Genomic DNA, 18,627 nt, shown 5'->3' with positions numbered 1-18,627 from the left:
GAGTATGTGCCTATCATGTGTGGGTACAAAGGAGCTCCATATGCACTGGAGCTCTGTTAGGTTTGCTCTACAGCCTTCAGGGTTGGAATTGAAACCCCTCCCTGCTCAGTCCTTGGGGAGCTGTATGTGCAATCTCCTCAGCAGCTGATGATTACTGCTGTTGTGCCAGTTACAATGTTTTATGTTGATGTAACTCATCAGTCCCTAGGTGTCATACAGTAAGATATAAGGAAGACATTCAAAGTAGATTGTGGTTCAGTGTGAATGTAAATTTCATTTTGTAAAGTTCAGCTAAATTGTCTGATAAGGTGTCATAGTTCCAGAAGTAAGTTTCTTAAATATGCTGAGTAGATGGAGGCAATTTTGTCCAATGGAATGTACCTGCTTTCTTCTTTGTTGTAAAGTGTATATTTTGTTACTTTACTGTTTTGAGAGAAAACTCCTTAAGCAGTTCTCCACAGATACTTTTACTTTACACAGCAGATCACTGTCACCTCTCTTTCTTTTGCGGTAGTTGAAAGTATCAGAATGCTCACCCAGTCTGGAGCAGTATGTGAGAGCCAAAGTCAAGAGGACTCAAGTGTCTAACCTCTGCTCACACAGCTCATTTGTACATATACTTCTTCCCAAACTAAAACTCTTTCTGGTGAATTGATGCCTACGTTCAGTTCTCATGTGCTAGTTTCAGATGCTTTGTGTTTTCTAGCTTTCTTTTCAGTGCTCTGGTTTTTAATATAAATATTACAATGACTATTGAATCAGAATTTAAAATCCACAAACCTCAATATAATCGGTCAAACTTAATATATAGCTTCATATACAGCTAGACTTCTCACAGTTGGTTTCTTATTTGATGATTTTGATCTTTTGCATTTAAACATGAAATCTACTGACCTAGTTTCAAAAATATGTTCAAAAGCTACAGATATTTTTAAGGAAACTATTTAAGTATTTCCATCTGTCCCTGTAAATTGTTTACTGTGATTTAAGTGATTACCCCACATGATGTTCTTATCTGGAATTTGGTAGAATAACACTGATTTCAAACAAGATCTGTTTGATGGTGGGTTAAAAGCTGAAATGCTCTTCATTAGCACAATGCTGGGATACTTGTGCCTAAGATTTCCATGGTTACTAGGACCCTTACTTTCTAATATAAAAGACTCTCAAGGATCATGTGAGGAATGGAAACAGGCAGGAAGAAGAGGCGGGGGGGGGGAAGAGGAGGGGGAGAAAGAGAAAGGGAGGGAGGGAGAGGGAGGAATGAAGAGAATGGCTATCATTATAATGAGCCTGGAAAGGGAAAATGTAGAAATACTTATCTGTTTTATATAAATAATTAACTGTGAATCTAAATGGGTTCTGTCTTATATGCCTATATAACAAATCGCATACTGAAAAAAAAACTATGTTCTGGGGGTCATGAGTTTTGCTACAGAACTCTGCAGAGACTTTTCAGGATAGGAATGTGGTACCTTGGGTTTCTCACTTAACAACAGCATAACCTTTAGTATTCTTCTGTGAATACTAAAGTGCGCATGTTCAAAGCATCCGTGGGCTTTGACCACATCTAGGCTCTCAGTAAGTATTCATTTATCCTGGAGCACCCCACCTGCCACCTGGTGTTCCGCTTTCTCCTTCCTTCTCTTCACCATCTCAGTTCCACTTGAGGGTCCCTGAGCCACAAAGTAAGATGTAAGCAGTTGGCAGGAGCTGGAACCAAGAGTCGTCTTGGACAGGCAGCTCTTTGGATTGCCCTTGCCCGTAGTCTGTGAGTGCACTGGTCTCTTGGGGAGTTAGAGTTCTTTAGGTGCTCCTTGGAGGCCTTGAACATGAAGAATAGCTGTATATACTTTTAGTGGGGATCCAGAAAGTGGCTTCTATAGCAACTATAATCTTGACCTTTGTCCTAACTAACTCCCAAAATATTTTTTAAAAATTCCATCAAAGTATATAGTAATTTTGTAACTTTCTTAGAGTGCTACATATCTAAATATATTTTAGAAACTACCACAAATTAGACTGATAAAGTGAGTTGTAACTCCTGAGAAAATATTCTCAAACTTTAGCTATTCAAATTTATATAAAGGATTAAAATTATTTTGGTAATTTTTTTTGTTTTAAGCAGTAAGATTTATTTGAATGTCATATATTTGCTTTGTTTTTCCTAAGTCAATTCTGAAGAGTTGCTCATACACGTATACTGTGGTAATTTTTAAAAAAATAACTTTTACAATTTTTCATGCAATGTATTTTGATATATTCTTTTTCTTCCCCAACTCCTCCCCTCCTACTTATCCAACTTTGTTCATTTTCTTTCTTAAAAATGAAAATAACAAAACAAAAACACATACACAAACAAAAATCCAAGACAAAAAACAAAACAAAACAAAAATTAAAACAACAACAATAAAACATAGAGTTTATTTTGTACTAGTCAACTACACCTGAGATGAAGCCTAGGGTGTGACTGACATATACCCACTATCATTCCATTAAAGAAAACTAAAATTAGAAGATTTGCTGGTAAATGGATGGAGCTAATAGCAGCTATCATGAAAGAGGTAGCCCAGACCCAGAAAGATAAACATTATATATTTTCTTATATTTGGATGTTAGTTTTTAAGCTTTAAATATATGTATTTCATTTAGAATACCCACCCACAGAGGTTAGATAGCTAGTGAGGGACTAGGTGGGGAGTGGGGGCACCTTCCAAGGAAGGAGAAATAGAATATAGTGTTGTGTAGGGGTAAGGAGGAGATTGAAGCAGGAAAATTAAATGGGTACAGGAGAGAATGTAGGAAGAGATACCTAATGCTCAAGGTAATTGATTAAAGATAAACATATCTTGATTTTTAATGCAGGTTTATGATATTTTAGCATCTTTGGTCATAGTCCTATACTTCATTAACATCTGCTTCTTCGTTATGAGTATCTGTTCATATAATCAGCTTAAATTGTGCCTTTAGAGAATTTAGACCTATAAATTACTGAAAAGCATTACTTTTATGAAAATGCTAATTTTTTACTTGTTCTTGTTTTACCCATAGTATGACTTTACATAAGTCTCTGTGGGTTGTCATGCTTTAAATATTATTTCAGTAAATGGGCTTGGAGTTAGCAAAGAGAACCCATGAATCAGGTTTGGACAACAAGTGCCCTGTGAACTGATGCTGTCTCCAAGTTGTCAGAGTCAGCTAGCTTGCTTTTGACCTCTGCTGGAGGGCAACTTCTAAAAAGGAAGATGACAGGAAGTATCCTCCTTCTCAGGGCATTATCTGTTCTGTTGGCTTAATACTGCTTTCAAGTGAACCCCTCCCCCATCTCCTGATGAAGGGAAGCTGTTAGAAACTGGATTAAAGGACTTAGTTATTTTGGGGGGATAGAAAACATTTGCTAAAAGCACACTCTGTTGTAACTTGAGCAATGTGTTCTCAACAACTGGGTGCAAGTTACACGGATTGGTTTAATACATCCATTGTGTCATTTAATTGTTCCACTCTGGAGGCCACCACTTAAGTAAAAACTTTTTTTTAATCATTCCGCCTTTTGCTAAGGAGTTTATATTTAAAGTAATTTCTCTTTTGTAACAATTTTCTTCTCCCAACCAAAATAAAATGTTGCATCATCTTATGAATAGGCCACTAGGAAGAGCAAAAGCTATGCATAGTTCAGACATTAAAAAAAAAAGCTCTGCTTTAGAGTTATTTTGAATGTTAAAGGTTTCTTAAGTGGAGAAGACTTTCATTTTAGTTGTATAATATAATTGCAAGTGTCAACTTGACTCACAATTCTTTAGGACCTGTTTATTAAACACTGGTCAACTATGAGGAAAAGAGTCTGGTTATGGAGAGGGAGCAACAGACATGCCTGCCAGTGATCTCCTCTGTTAAGAGACAATCTCTGGAACTGAGGAAAATTTCATCTGTAGACATAGGACTCTGAACATGCCTGATCTTAGCTGCAATTGGGGAATTTTATAAAAGTAACAATTCTTAAAGCTGAAAGAGCTGTATTGTATCTTAGAAATCAGTTAAATAGAAAATAATCTATTACCCCACTAATTTGTCTGTGAAGTTTGACTGTGGGAGCTGATGTCAGGTTAAATGCATTTTCTATACCAGTTTTTAGTCCATTTTCTGCTGCTAAAACAAAGTCCTTCAGGATGAATAATTTATAGAGAGATGCTATTTTGCCCATAGTTAGGGAGCCTGAGATTTCAAGATCAGCTGGTTCTGGTGGAGTCCCCTTGTACAGTATTGTGGATAGCATCATGGTAGGAGCCCATGAAAGAGTATAACTCATGACATCACAGTATGGTGGATAGCATCATGGTAGGAGCCCATGCAAGAGTATTAACTCATGATATCACAGTATGGTGGATAGCATCATGGTAGGAGCCCATGAAAGAGTATAACTCATGACATCACAGTATGGTGGATAGCATCATGGTAGGAGCCCATGCAAGAGTATCAACTCATGGTGAGACAGGAAACTAGATAAATAGACCCAGGGCCTACACTTGCTTGTTTACAGTATCTGTCTCTAAGAACTAACCCATCCTATTAGATTAGCATTAAATCCTTTATTGGTAGTTGCATCTATGACCTAATTGTCTTGCACTCAGTTGTATGACTATTGTGGTGGTGACGAGGGATAGAGGCATGAACAATTGTTTATTTGCCACAGAGGGCACCTATGACATACCAAAGAAACTTTTTTTTCCACCTAAATTGAGTTTGGTGAGCCAGTAAATTTATTGAGTGTACGTATAGGAGTATGAGTGAGCGGTTACAGCAGGATGGGTACCTCACAGAAAAGCCCACCCTAGCAGGGGTGCTGATTCTTATAGGTTGAATCCCTGGAACTTCCTACATGATTTGCAGACTCCTTACATTGTCACAGTCTCTTTCTGGCAGTGGTTACCTTGAATAAGGGCTTTGCAAATCTTGTAAGCTTCAGAAACTTCCAAGACTTGTGATTTTTTACTTCCTTCTTTTTTTTCATTGATTTTCTGAGTTTTAATGAGTTTACCCTCTCTTGAATGTACTTGGGGATGGGGAGTAACTACACAACAGTGTCTCTTAAAAGTTCTATTACTTCTCAACATCGTCACACTGAGGACAGAGCTTTTAGCATGTGAACTTTTGGGGGATACCAGTAAGGATGGAGAAAGTGCTATGAATGAGAAAAAAAATGGGTCAGTTTCTTCCTGGGACATTATCTTTGAAGAGTTAGAACACACACCTTGCTGGGCAACTATTGGTAGTTGATGGCTTCTGGAGAATAGTCAGTTTCTTTAGGAATGTGGCCCCTGATAGAGTGTGGATGGCCCCACACTCAGAATTTGAGCAGCACTGTTTGGAATCAGTGAATTATTACAAAAGAGAGGACATAGTTGGGAGGTAGAGTTTAGGGGTGAATCTTGGAGAAGTTGTGTGGAGGAGGCCAAATATGATCAAAGTACTTTGTATGAATGTATGAAATTGTCAAAAAATAGTGAAAATTATATTTTAAAAATGAACAACAAAATCGATCAAAGTAGCAAGCATTTAGACATCTTTCACAAGATGCTGTCAATGCAAACACACTGAAGTGTAGGGGTAGACTACTAGGAAAGGTCCATGAACAAACAACCAGCAGTTCTACTTTTGGTTTCCTAGCTGGTTCAAGAAGTTTGTCACTATCAGTCCAGCAGAGCAGCTTCTGTCATCAGCACTCAGCAGGTCATATGTAAAGGTCATGGCGCCAACACCCCCATCTGCTAATCAGAAGCTGTGGTTATTAGCCTCTTGACGGGAATTCAGTCCCATTCAGGTCAACACGCTTTTGTTTAGAATGTCAGTGTACATCATGTAGGTCCTGGGTCAGCTCTTTTCTCAGGTAGTTGGGTTTAATTTAAGAGTCATTTGAAATGAACTACTGTAATGTGACATATTTTTAGTTCCTTGGAACCTTGGTTCTCTGAAATAAGAAATTGGAAGCAGTATCATCAATATGCTGAAATGGCAGGGAACAACCATGGTCAATTGTTGGCATGAGGCATTCTCTGAAATGAAGACTTGCCTGTCTGCCAGTCTCAGATGAGGACAGAAAAGGAGAAAAATCTCCTTTATCTTCCCGGGGAGAGTTTCATAGATGGCAGCTGTCTTAGTTAGGCTTTCTATTGTTGTGAAGAGACACCATGACCACAGCAACTCTTATAAAGGAAAATCTTTAATTGGGGCTGGCCTTCAGAGGATCAGTCCATTATTACCATGGTGGGACATGGTGGCATGCAGGTGGACATGGTACTGGAGAAGGAGCTGAGAGTTCTGCATCCTTGTCTCAGACAGTAGGAAGTGAACTGAGTGTCACACTGAGCTTGAGCAAGAAGACCTCAAAGCCATTCCCACAAGGCCACACCTACTCCAACAGAGCCACACCTCCTAATAGTGCCACTCCCTATGAGCTCATGGGGGCCAACTACATTCAAACTACCACAGCGGGTAAGGGTAACTATAGGGTAACTATTTTCTAAGCTATCGAAAATCAGTCTGTACTCACTGTTTTCTTAAAATGCATTATTATACCACTATCTGTTTATGAAATCACAGGGACCCTAAAAGCAAATCACTGCATAGTGTCACTACTAATAGGTGTTTTGAAGAAAAAATGGTGTCAGGGAAGGCAAGAGGTGATGGCTATGGGGTGGGCGCTACTTTAGGAAGCACCCTGCACTGCCCTCCAGGCTGGCCTTCAGTGTGCCACGCCCCTCTCATTTCTAGGACTTCCGCCTGGAGAGCTTCTTCCTCAGCTGTATGCCTTGGCTGGTTCTGACCGGGGTCCTGTCTTGAGTAGAGCCTTCCTCCAGCCTCCATTCTCGCTCCTCTGCCAGTATTCTTTACCACAGGACGGGATAAAAGAGTCAGTAAAATCCATTGATAAATCTTCTGCCATCTGACATCTTTGTAACACTTGCTATGTGCAGTTCAGACTGAAGAGATTTTTAACCTCTTCCTGTCTGATGTAAAGTTCCAAATCAGGGACCAAATAATTTTGTATAATGAGGGTGTGTCTAGTTCTCTTCCTGATTAGTTCCCTAAAATGTTGGTTCCATGGTGACTTTGCTAGGAGATTCTAGTAGCCATGTGTTGAAGAGATGCATTGCCATGTGCTGTATGAATAAACGTTTAACCTAAGCCGTTTATGATTTTAGAATGGCGTAGGAAGTCAAGCTGCACTTTCTGTGAGACAGAACGTGGAAAGTCTCACAGTCTTGCATGTCTTCATTCTTGGAAGGGCAGCAAGCAGCTCCTGTGCGGTCCATCTCTTTTTTTTTTTTTTTTTTTTTTTTTTTTGGGTTTTACGAGACAGGGTTTCTCTGTATTGTTTTGGAGGCTGTCAGTCCAGCCTGGCCTCGAACTCACAGAGATCCACCTGCCTCTGCCTCCCGAGTGCTGGGATTAAAGGTGTGCACCACCACCGCCTGGTGCGGTCCATCTCTTGCTAAGGTGTTTAACTCAGTTTACAGTTTAACAAAATGCATCATGAGACAGAAGTAGGATGACTGTCCTTGTTCACTTCAGTTTCTGAAAGTCAGTAGGCTCTTTATGTAGAACTGGAAATATATCTATTTGATGACTACCTATTAATATCTAGTGTGGAAATTTCATAGTCATTTAAGTATCAATTATTACTTAGTCTCATTGGATAAGGACAAAAGTGATTTGGTGACATGCACAGTGGTCACACTGTCTGGTCTAGTGGACTTGGGAAGTTTTTTCCAAGGAAGTGAATTTTGAGCTGAGGTGGAGTCAATGAAAAAGACCAGGCATGATGGATGATGGGAGCAGAAACTTGTGCTTTATTCTAAGAGCAGTAGAAGCAATTAAGTACTATCCCAGTAGCGTTCTCTGTGTGTGTGTGTGTGTGTGTGTGTGTGTGTGTCTGTCTGTCTGTCTGTCTGTCTATGTGTTCATGTGTACATATCTGTGTGTGTTAGTGTGTGCATTTTTGTGTGTGTGTGTGTTGCTAGGGACATACTGGATTGGCAATGATGAGACAGATAGTGGCCCAGAGGCTTAATAAGAGCAGGTGATTGTGGCCTTATTTCCTGACAGTAGACGGAAGAAGTGTATGTGTTTCAGAGTTTTAACAGACATAGTAAGTAACTGGCTGGGGGCAATGAGGGAAGAGAAACATTAATTATAAGGTCTGCTTTCTAGGCTAGCTAACTGAGAGGACCCCAGGCCTTTCACAGAGACTAGAGAAGCTGAGAGAAGAACTAGCTGAGGAGAAACTTACATAGAATGCTTCTCTACTAAAGCGAAGCTGAGTGTTATAGACTCAGGTATCTGGTGACTCCTTTAAAACCCAGTGCCTATAAAGAAAGGATCAACTGGTATTGGGAAATTCATCATATTAAAATTAAATCATTTTTCTGTTGTTAAGTTTTTGTTTTAATTATTAGTGTCTTTATATTAATGAAGGAAAAATAACAAAAATTATTTGCACAAGAAATGTTATACTAAACAAATATATGAAGCAAAACCTCTATGGGACAAAAAGCTAAGATTTACAGGCAAAATGTAAGCTATATCCAGTGAAAATAAATGATTTATCCTGAGTAGAAGACCACAGTGAAAGAGGCCATTAGTGTGTGTGTGTGTGTGTGTGTGTGTGTGTGTGTGTGTGTGTGTGTGTGTGTGTAGGGCCCTGTCACCTGGAAACTTACGCTTATCATTCAAAGCAGGCCCAGCAGGTAGTGTCTACCATCTACACACCCATGTGTCCTTAGCCCACAGCACAGCATTGGTCCCTAATGGGGGCTCGGGATAACTATTGTTTTAGGTATGCTATCTATGCATTAAATTTGTTTGCATTAACATTCACAGAAGTTGTGCACAGTGGCAATATTTATATCATCTTGCTTTTTAGGTCGATTGGGGTCAACTGGACTATTTAGTTGTTGATATGCCACCAGGAACAGGAGACGTGCAGTTATCAGTTTCACAGAATATCCCTATTTCAGGTAAATCTGATGTATTACTGTTACTATACACAAAAATAAACTATATCATAGGCCTTCTGTCTTAAAATTATTTATAAATTGGTCATTAGTGATCAGAATTATGTATTGAACTTTTGATGATAAATGTGTATTTATAATAACACAAGGTACTTTTAAAGGTAATAATAGATCTATAGTGTAGAAAAATTTTAGCTGTAAGTATATTTAGGTAGCTCATGGCTATTTGCACATGTTGACTGTCATCCAAATCTTAACAGCAAAGTGCTAACAAACACCCAGAAAATACTGGCTAATGAAACTGAGTAACAGGAAGTAGTAGGAAAATTGGCTTTTTGGCAAATATAGTTTGGGGAATTTAGTATGTTCTGCTATTTCTTTTGTTTTAAAGTCAAGAGAATAAATATAATAGTTTATTTGATCAAGTGTACAAGATATAGCAGTGCGTATCTTTCTCTGATGTAAAGTTGGAATGTAAAAATTGGTAGTTAATCTTTATTTTGAGTCTATTTCTGAAAGTTCCTCAGGAACAGTTGCAAATGTGTGCACATATTGGGCTTCTAGTAAGATAACGGAAATTTAAAGTATCTTTACAAATAAATTTTTATGGGTTATTTCAGCTTTGCCATTGACATTTAATTATCAAAAGGCTTAAATCTAGGTTTTTTGGCAAGCTGTTCATGTTTTTGTTACTAGTAGGAGAGCCTCATTAATATGGATATTAAACATTTTAATGTGTTTGTTGTCTTAATTGAGTACTCTGGTAAGGCAGGCTATAAAGGATGAAACTGGCAAAAGGGACAAATAAAAATAGTTTATCCTTTAGATGATCGCTCTACCATATAGTGTTCCTTTCCTTTTTTAAAGTAGAGGAGTTAACTGGCTGCTTCAAGGTCCCTCATTTACAATGTGTTGTAGCTGAAGTTCTCATCAGTTCTGATTGAGTTTAAAGCTTGTGGTTGGAACCTCTGCATCAGGGTCCCTGGTAATGTCTGAGTCATGGTTTGCTGAGTTTAGCCTCAGCGCCTCCAACTCATTTAAACTGAGGTTAAGCTAATGTTGGTGATTCTGTGATAAATTACATTTGCCATGAAGGTGCCATCCCTGTGTGCCCATGTGTTATGCATGCCAGTATTGACACGAACAGTGAAAAGACTCTGTTTTCTAGGGAGCATATGTTGATCTTATAATTCAAGAGCACAACGCAGCTGGTAGAACTTGTACTTTGCATATGCGAGATCTTGGGTTTGGCCCTCAAAACAGGGACTAGGGATATCAAACAATAAAATACCCTGACACTCAAGGGGACTTGGGGGTCTATGTGATCATTTATCTATGTGTTTGTTAAGATGTTTATTCAGGCTCAGTTCTTGATGTGTAGTTTTATTTGGACCAATGTTAGTTCATAGCAAGCATATCTAAGAAGACCCCAGAAGTGGGCTAGCCCCAGGAATTGTTTTCTGGCTTGGCTGTACCATGACTATCATCAGTTTGTATTGTCTGGAACAACTGTCAGAGTCATACTTGCCTTCAGTTTTATCAGTTGCCCTTCAGAATTACCTCTTCTGTGATTATAAGCCTAGTTTCCTTTCCCTTTTTATCATTGACATTAAAACTCTTTTAGGATAGTCTGTTCTACTTTTTCTTCTGTTCTATGTTCCTCTAAGTCACAAAAACTCTTTAGACCCGTGTCATGTCTGTGATTAGACTTTCTGTAAATCCCTTCACATAAGGTGAGATCCCACCCCAAAACCGTATGTGTCAACTGCCCACATCCCCACAGCCCTCACTTTCTTCCCTTTGCTTTCCTGAGTCTGTGTCTCTATACACATTCATTCAGAATGCCTTCCCATTGCAGACGGGCACATGCCCAGTCCTGCATAACCTTTAAAAGCCACATGTTGTAATGCTCAGTCCCTGTCTTGTCCCCAACTCCTCCCCGATAGGAATCATCCTGTTTGGACCACTCCTCAGCACTCAGATTCTCTTCGTTTGGAGCCTGCACGTCTGTGCTACATAGGTCTCCTCCCTAGATTCTGTCTTATTCACCTTTGCCTTTCCCAAACTCACCTTCCTGCAAATGGGGCATCAATGAATGGATGTTTTGTCACTGTGTGTATTACTTTTCCAGTTACACTGTAAGCTACTTGAATGCCATTTTTTTTCCTGTTCATCCTTGTGTCTCTTCTATTATTTGGGCAATAGCATGTACAGGTAGTGTTGACAGTGCTAGGCTAACCAGTTATCCTGTTCCTGTGAAAAGCCCGCTGTCCCTTTATCTTTCCTACCATTTTACTCATTCTTATGATTCCCTCTTCTTCCCTCCCCTCCCCCACCTCACTGACTTCACTTAAGTGCTTCTTCTATGTATAAGTTAAACAAAACATCTTTGTAAACTCAGAAAGAAAAGTCATTCCAGCCAAGGTTTTCGTTTTGATGTAGATGACATCTGTGGACAGTTGATACTGTTCACTGTCCCCTTTCTTGTTGTGCTGGGATGGAGAGGGACTTGTCCTTTGGTTACTTGTAGGCTCTGGTATTAAGTGGCTGTAGGAATCACTAGCATTGTTCCATTCTAAGGAAAGAAGTTCCCTTCTGCCGTGATGCTAACCATTTCTGCTTGCACCCTTCCCTAAGGACTCTTGCCTGTCCCACAATTTATAAGGATCAAGTGAGATAATATGAAAGCTCTTTCTTTTTACTCCTTTTGGGGGTTGTTTTTGTTTTTGTTTTAACCTGTTTTTGTTTGTTTAAATTAGAAACAAGCTTGTTTCAAATGTTAATCCCAGCTCTCTCTCACTCCCCTCTGACCCCACCCCCACAACTCCCCCACCCAGTCCCAACTCCACTCTCCAGGGAGGGTGAGGCCCTTCATGGGGGATCTCCAAAGTCTGTCATATCATCCTGGGACTGCGGCTAGGCCCTCCCCCATGTGTCCTGGATGAGAGATCATGGCTGGGAGACCATGTGGTATGGGCTCCCAAAGTCCATTTGTATGCCAGGGATAAATACTAATCTATTACCCAAGGCCCCAAAGAATACTGAGACCTCATCACTGACACCCACGTTCAGGAGGTCTAGATCAGTCCCATGCTGGCCTCTCAGCTATAAGTCTGGGGTCCATGAGATCCCCCCTTGTTCAAGTCAGCTGTTTCTGTGGGTTTCACCAGCCCAGTCTTGACGGCTTTGCTCATCACTCCTCCCTCTCTGAAACTGGTTTCCAGGAGTTCAGTTCAGTGTTTAACTGTGGGTGCCTGCCTCTGCTTCCATCAGCCACTGGATGGAAGCTCTAGGATGCTTATAAGGTAGTCACCAGTCACATTATCGGGTAAAGGCATTTAAGGTAGCCTCTCCACTATTGGTTAGATTGCCAGTTGGTGTCATCCTTATAGATCTCTGGAAATCTCACTAGTGCCAGATCTCTCCTCAAGCCTGTAATGACTCCCTCTATTATGGTATCTCTCCCCCTCCTCTCCTCTATTCTCCCAACTCAACCTTCTTGCTCCCCCATGTCATCCTCTCCCCTCCTCTTTACCCCTCTCTTTCTCCCAGCTCCCTCTCACCCATGCTCCCATTCCCCTCAGGAGATCCTGTCCCATTCCCCTTCTCTGGGGTACCATGCATGTCTCTCTTAGGGTCCTCCCTGTTTCCCAGACTCTCTGGTGATGGGATTGTAGGCTGACACACCCCTGTTTCGTATCTAAAATCCATATATGAGTGAGTACATACCGTCTTTTTGTGACTGGGTTACCTCACTTAGGACGGTTTCTTCTAGCATCCATCTTATCTAAATCCATAGTACCTTTTTAGAAACTTCTTAAATGCTTTAAAGGGGGTACTTGCTGAGGGGGATGTTGTTTGATCAAATGTTCCCCACAAAGACACATGTGACAAAGGCTTGGTCCCAGCCAGTGCCTTTGTTGAGAACTGGCTAGGTCATGAGGGTGCTAGTGTCATCAGTGACTTAGATAGTCCACCTTACCCTTCATCCCTCTGCTTCCTGGCCACTCTGTGACAAGCAGTTTTGTTCCCTCTCCCTGCCATATTGCTGTGTCTGACAGTGGTGCAGAACTAGCCAGATCAAGTGACCACGGGCATAAATAGATTTTAGTTGTTTTTCTCAATAACTTTGCCATGGTGGCAAAAAGCTGACTGATGTAGGGCATTACTGATGTCATGAATGGGAGTCTACGTCAAGTTCACATGGCTCCAGTCTATTTGGCAACAAAATAGATGTTTTGTACTTGGAAAGAGGCATTATTTTGGAAATTCATAGCAGACCTGTACAAGCAAAAAGATCCTTTTTCTAACTGCTAATTAGCAACTCTTTGTATGTGTTCCGTTTTGTTCTGTGGGTAGATTACGAACTCAGTGTAAAGAGAAATTTCAAAGAAAAAATTACTCTCTTATTTGTGTTAAAGTGTTGTGCAGCAGCAGCAGCAGCAATGCATGTGTTGACAGCACGTCAGTGAGGAATCATGTAAATACGAGTTTACATGGAGTGCTAACCCATTACCTACTGTACGTGCAGACCGGAAGCTCTAGGTGTAGAGACGGAAAGAGAAGAGGTGAGAATAAGGACGGGGACTGAGGTCGTGGCTTTAGAGATGCTCTTGTCTAACTGAACTTGCCAAAGATGACATGAATGCCATCTCCATCATGTTTCTTACCTTACTGGGCTTTGTTTGGTCGTTCATTTTGTAAAGCTTTGTTACTATGTCTTGAGTTGGGTTGGTTCCAGTGTTGAATTCTATTTTATTCCCCAGATGTGTGCTGATGGTCTCTAGGAGTTAGTGATCATATGATTATTTTCCATCATGGAAGAGAACTAATACTTCTGTGAGAGACATTATATTTTCCTTAAAGATTTTGAAAACATATACACTATTCTAGTTTTCAAATTCTCATAGATTTTTCTTTTACTCATGGCATCAACTGAAGTCCTCTAAGTGACCATCTGAAGACTGTCTTAGCTTTAGTTTAACTCTTAGAATTAAGCAAAGGTTTATGCTTCATATTAAGTATGTGAAACATGTTTTTTTTTTCCCCCAAGGACTGGAGTCTTAGTAACTTAAAGTGCTGTATTAGCAGATGATGCATTTTTTTTTGATTTTTACGAGACAGGGTTTCTCTGTATTGTTTTGGAGGCCATCGGTCCAGCCTGGCCTCGAACTCACAGAGATCCACCTGCCTCTGCCTCCCCAGTGCTGGGATTAAAGGCGTGCACCACCACCGCCCGGCAGATGATGCATCTTAATGTAGTGAAGAATCTAGGTACAGAGATGTGAGCAGCAGCATTAGTGACGCTAAAAGATGATGGAGCTCCCAGGGACGAATGGAGGGAGTTCTCCCTGCTCTTCCAACCGAGAAGGCAAAGGGGTGAAGAGTGTTAGCATCCTGTAGTCTTAGAACCTTGAAGGAGGTTCTAAGGTGCAACTCCCAGAGCCACTGCAGACTAGGAAGGAAGTCTGAGATAATTCCCAACACCTCTGCTCCCAAGTCTCTCATCTGCTGCTGACCCTGCCTCTGGCACACACCCTTTGAGAGCCCGGAAGCTCAGGGGAGATGGTCCACAAAGGCCAGCTCCCCAGTTCACTGATCACAGTAGTGGGCAGAGAAGGGCTCTGGGCAGACGGATGGGGGAAGGAGTTGGCAAGGCAAGTGAAATAACTGACCCAGCTTGTGTTCTTTGTGCTCATCATTGCACTGCATATTGGTGGCCAGACGCAGATGAAATGCTAAGCAACGCATGGGATTTATGGCCTTGAAAAGCTTACAAGCTAACAGAGATGCCGGTAGTACAGTAAAATTACTAAAAAGCCTGTACTCACAAAACAAAATTGTACTGTCATCTATCTTATGTCTAGACTATTTATATTGTAGATAAAACTGAATCAGGCTTATTTTCTATGGTGCAAAATGACAGATGTAAAGGTTTATTTTGATTGGCTAGAGTGAGAGGAAATCACTTAGTGTGATAGTGAGTGTATCTTCAGGTTGACATTCGTCTTCACCTTATTAAGTAAAGATTAGTAGAGAAATAGAATATTGGGGAACTATTCAGATAGGAGAAGGGACAAAGACCAGGTGGCAGAGGGAGAGCCATTGCTCATTCTTTGTTCACAGAAGAGAGCCATGCAGACCCTAGTGTGAGTCCTGATTTGATTTCTTATCTCCTGGGCCAGGAGAAGCTGCTGTGTGTGGAAGGGTGGTCAGCTAGTTAGGACTCTGGACATCTGTGGGCTTCTGAGAGGGTACGCAACAGTTTGGTGCTATGTTACGATAATGAGGTGCTGTCCTTTCTTCCGGTCTAAGACCCTTCCTCTCTGGGCCCTAGACAGAAGCCAGTAGCCTTTTTGTGTCCCACTCATTTAAGGAGATGGGGTAGGAGATTTAAATGAAGTCCCTTTGATGTTTCAGTCACTGTTTTCAGTGAAAGGCATGTGCCCATCCTGCTGCAGGACAACTGAACTAGTGACTGATAAGAACCCTGAGAACAAGCTGTGCGTACTCACCTGCTTTCTTCCCTCTCCATCAGCAGTTTCCTGAGCTTGATCGCTTTTCTCTTCTGTGCTGGCGCCTTGCTAATTAGAACAGTCATTTATGAAGCGAAAATCTGAGTGCGATTGGTGGATCTGGAAATTATTGCTGCTCTGTTAAATAAATAAATAAATAAATAAATAAATAAATAAATGGATGTGTGTGGATCATTATTTGAAATAGCTTCTTGGTTTTCTAGTGTTTACTCTGTAAAGAAAACAAACCCAGTGATTTCACATATGTAAATTACATTAAAACAATTAAAAATTATAATTCTTTAAAAGTAGTTTTTAAGTTGGCAAAATTAAGTCTTTAATGATAATCCAATGCTGATCTTTTGGAAAATCACTATAATGTCAAAGAAAAGTTCTTCCCCAGCTTTAATTTTAGTGTTGTGTTTTCTCCATAATTATATAATTTGTAATGACCTCCAACTGTAAAGCCAGCAATATGTAGAAGACTTACTCATAGCTTTTTTTTAGTTGTCAGAGACATTAATCTTCATTTGTTTTTAAAGATTGATTTATATTTTTATTCAAATGTATGCATCTGTGTCAGCGTGGTACCCACAAGGGCCTGGATCCTCTGAGCTGTTGCAGGTACCAGTGAGCTGCCTGCCATGGGGTCTTGGATGTGCCGATCCCTGTGAGCTGTCACTCCAGCCCCAAATCATTATTCATATTTTTAATTTCAGACTTCTCTGGGTGTGCTGACCTTCTATGCAAACTTTGGTTGGAATTTCATTAGTGGGCACCATGTTCGTAATTTTTCCCATTGCCTGACAGAAATAACTTGTAGAAGAGGGAGGGATGTGTTGAGCCTAACACCGAGAAGGATGCCATGGTGGTGGCAGCACCAGCTGCTTCTGTCACATCAGCCACAGGGAGAAGTGAATGCTGGTCCTTGCTTCAGTTTCTCCTTTTCCTCATTTTTATTCAGTCTGGGTCCCATGGATCGTACCACCCACATGCAGGATTGGTTTTCCTTCTCAGTTAAACTTCTGGGAGCCAGGCGGAGGTGGCGCACGCCTTTAATCCCAGCACTTCAGGAGGCAGAGGCAGGCGGATCTCTGTGAGTTCGAGGCCAGCCTGGTCTATACAGAGAAACCCTGTCACAAAGAAGAAAAGACAAAAACAAAAAACTTCTCTGGGAACTTCCTCAAAGACACACCCAGAAATGTGTCTCCTAGGTGGTTCTGAATCTAGTCAACCAAACTTTAAAGACTGGTTCTACAGAAACTTGGCAAGAACCGCATGGTATAGATGGCTATTGGTTTAGTCACTGAATTATTCATCTTTTTCCAGAATAAGTCTCTTTTGTAGTTGGATGAAAATGTAAGTAACTGTTGAAGTCTCGAACCTATTCCAGGATTTTATCCTCTAGGGCATTTCTGATATGTCATTGTTTACTTATTTAATCCTAGGGATTGCTAGATCTTTGTATACAAAGCAGACACTCTAGCATTGAGCTTTCTCCCCAATCTGAACTTCAGTCCTTGTTTAGTTTAGACTCAAATTTCCAAAATTAAATGTAATGCCCATGCTAACAGCAATGTTTCCTATCTAAATTTATGAAGAAACAAAGTTAATTGGAGCCGTTTTATCTAGCTGAGTATCCATTTTACAAGTAGAAGTTATAGTGCATCGGTTACAAAGTTGATGGAATAGCCAATAGTGAATACATTTCTATACTGTTACATGAAGGAGCCCATATTTGAAAGCATCTGCAGATGGTTCTAACATAGTCAACTTTCAGAGTCACTGCAAACCAGCTGTCAGGTGTCTAAATCCTTTGAGTCCCTCCTTGCTGCTCATCTCACCTAGTCTTGTTTTAGAAGCTTTTACAATAGTCTGTTCTATTTTATTGTTAAAGAATTTTTGAGAAGTTCTTCATGCCTTAGTTGATGGTTAAATCCCTTTGGCTCTGTGTTCAGTAAGTAGCTTAATGTCCAATGAATGGTCAGCTCCACATTAAAATCCACATGTAAGCCCCTTAAACATTGACAAATACAGCCCACAATCTAAAGGATTTTATGTCTCTTGTAGATGTTCCAGGCTTGATGGGAATCTGAAAGGTGTTCTGAACACTTAAGCATCATGTTGTTAGAACCAAAGCTTTCCCTGAAAAGCCGCAGTCCTCCTTCCTCTGCCTTCTGAAACATACATGGTCATTAACAGTTAGTTAGACAGGAGCAGTCATTTTCTCATCTGAAGTTCCTTTTTTTAAGAAAGAATACAAACGGATGTGACAGCTGGGAAATAGTTCTGTGCAGAGAGCTTGCTTAGCACACCCAAGATCCTGGGCCAGAGTCACACATCAGAACTGAGCAGACACAGAGCTATGAGCCAGGAGTGTCAGCACATTCTGTAGTCCATTTGTCAGGAGGCTAAAGCAAGGGAATCATGAATTCAAGGCCAGCCTGGGCTAAAAAGTAAGACACTGTTTAAAAAAATAAATAAAAAAAGAAGCCAGGCATGGTGGTGCATGCCTTTAGTCTTGGCAAGTGCCTCTGAGAGTTCAAGGTCAGCCTGGTCTACAGAGTGAATTCCAGAACAGCCAGGGCTACTGACAGGACAGCAGGGTAATTCTTGGTGATGTTAGCAACTGAAGTGATTGGAAATCCCATTATCTGTTGAGTGCATAAGATTTGACTCCAGATTCTGTTATGAAAACCTGAAATGGTAAAGTTGGCCGTCCTCTTTCACCGGTAACTTTTCAGTAGTAGGGTTTTCACCCATTACTGCTTTGACACTTCTTTTTCATTCCAGTTAGCAGAATTTGTTCCCTTTCCCTCGCTCTCCTCCCCCCTCCCCCTTCCCTCTTCTGCTTTGTTTTGGTTTTGAGCCTCACTATGTGTCTCTGGCTGACCTAGCACTCAGTAGGTAGACCAGAATGATGGAACACCCATGGGGTTTTCCTGTCTCTGCCTCTCCATGAGGTTTACAGGCATGTGCCACCACTCCTGGCCTGAAATTTTTATTTTCAAGGCCAGCAAAATATAGTAATATTTAAATTGATAAAACATGTGTGCTTTGTGTCTCTCATCAATTATTAACTGATTGAAGAAAGCATAAAG

General features: G+C 40.6%; 1 protein-coding gene across 3 annotated transcripts in view; it reads left to right on the top strand.

The window, feature by feature from the left end:
* The window catches only part of Nubpl (nucleotide binding protein like), a 184,378-nt gene that overhangs the window by 125,844 nt on the left and 39,907 nt on the right, over positions 1 to 18,627 (top strand). For all 3 annotated transcript variants that reach the window (XM_040743106.1, XM_040743105.1, XM_040743107.1), the window contains exon 7: positions 8,921 to 9,014. In XM_040743106.1, the coding sequence (XP_040599040.1) occupies positions 8,921 to 9,014 (94 nt within the window). The remainder of the gene's footprint in view (positions 1 to 8,920; positions 9,015 to 18,627) is intronic.

Source organism: Mesocricetus auratus, unplaced genomic scaffold (assembly GCF_017639785.1).
Source record: "Mesocricetus auratus isolate SY011 unplaced genomic scaffold, BCM_Maur_2.0 Super-Scaffold_15014, whole genome shotgun sequence".
NCBI lineage: Eukaryota > Metazoa > Chordata > Mammalia > Rodentia > Cricetidae > Mesocricetus > Mesocricetus auratus.
Note: the sequence above shows the minus strand (reverse complement) of the source record. Positions and strands in the feature narration are given on the sequence as shown.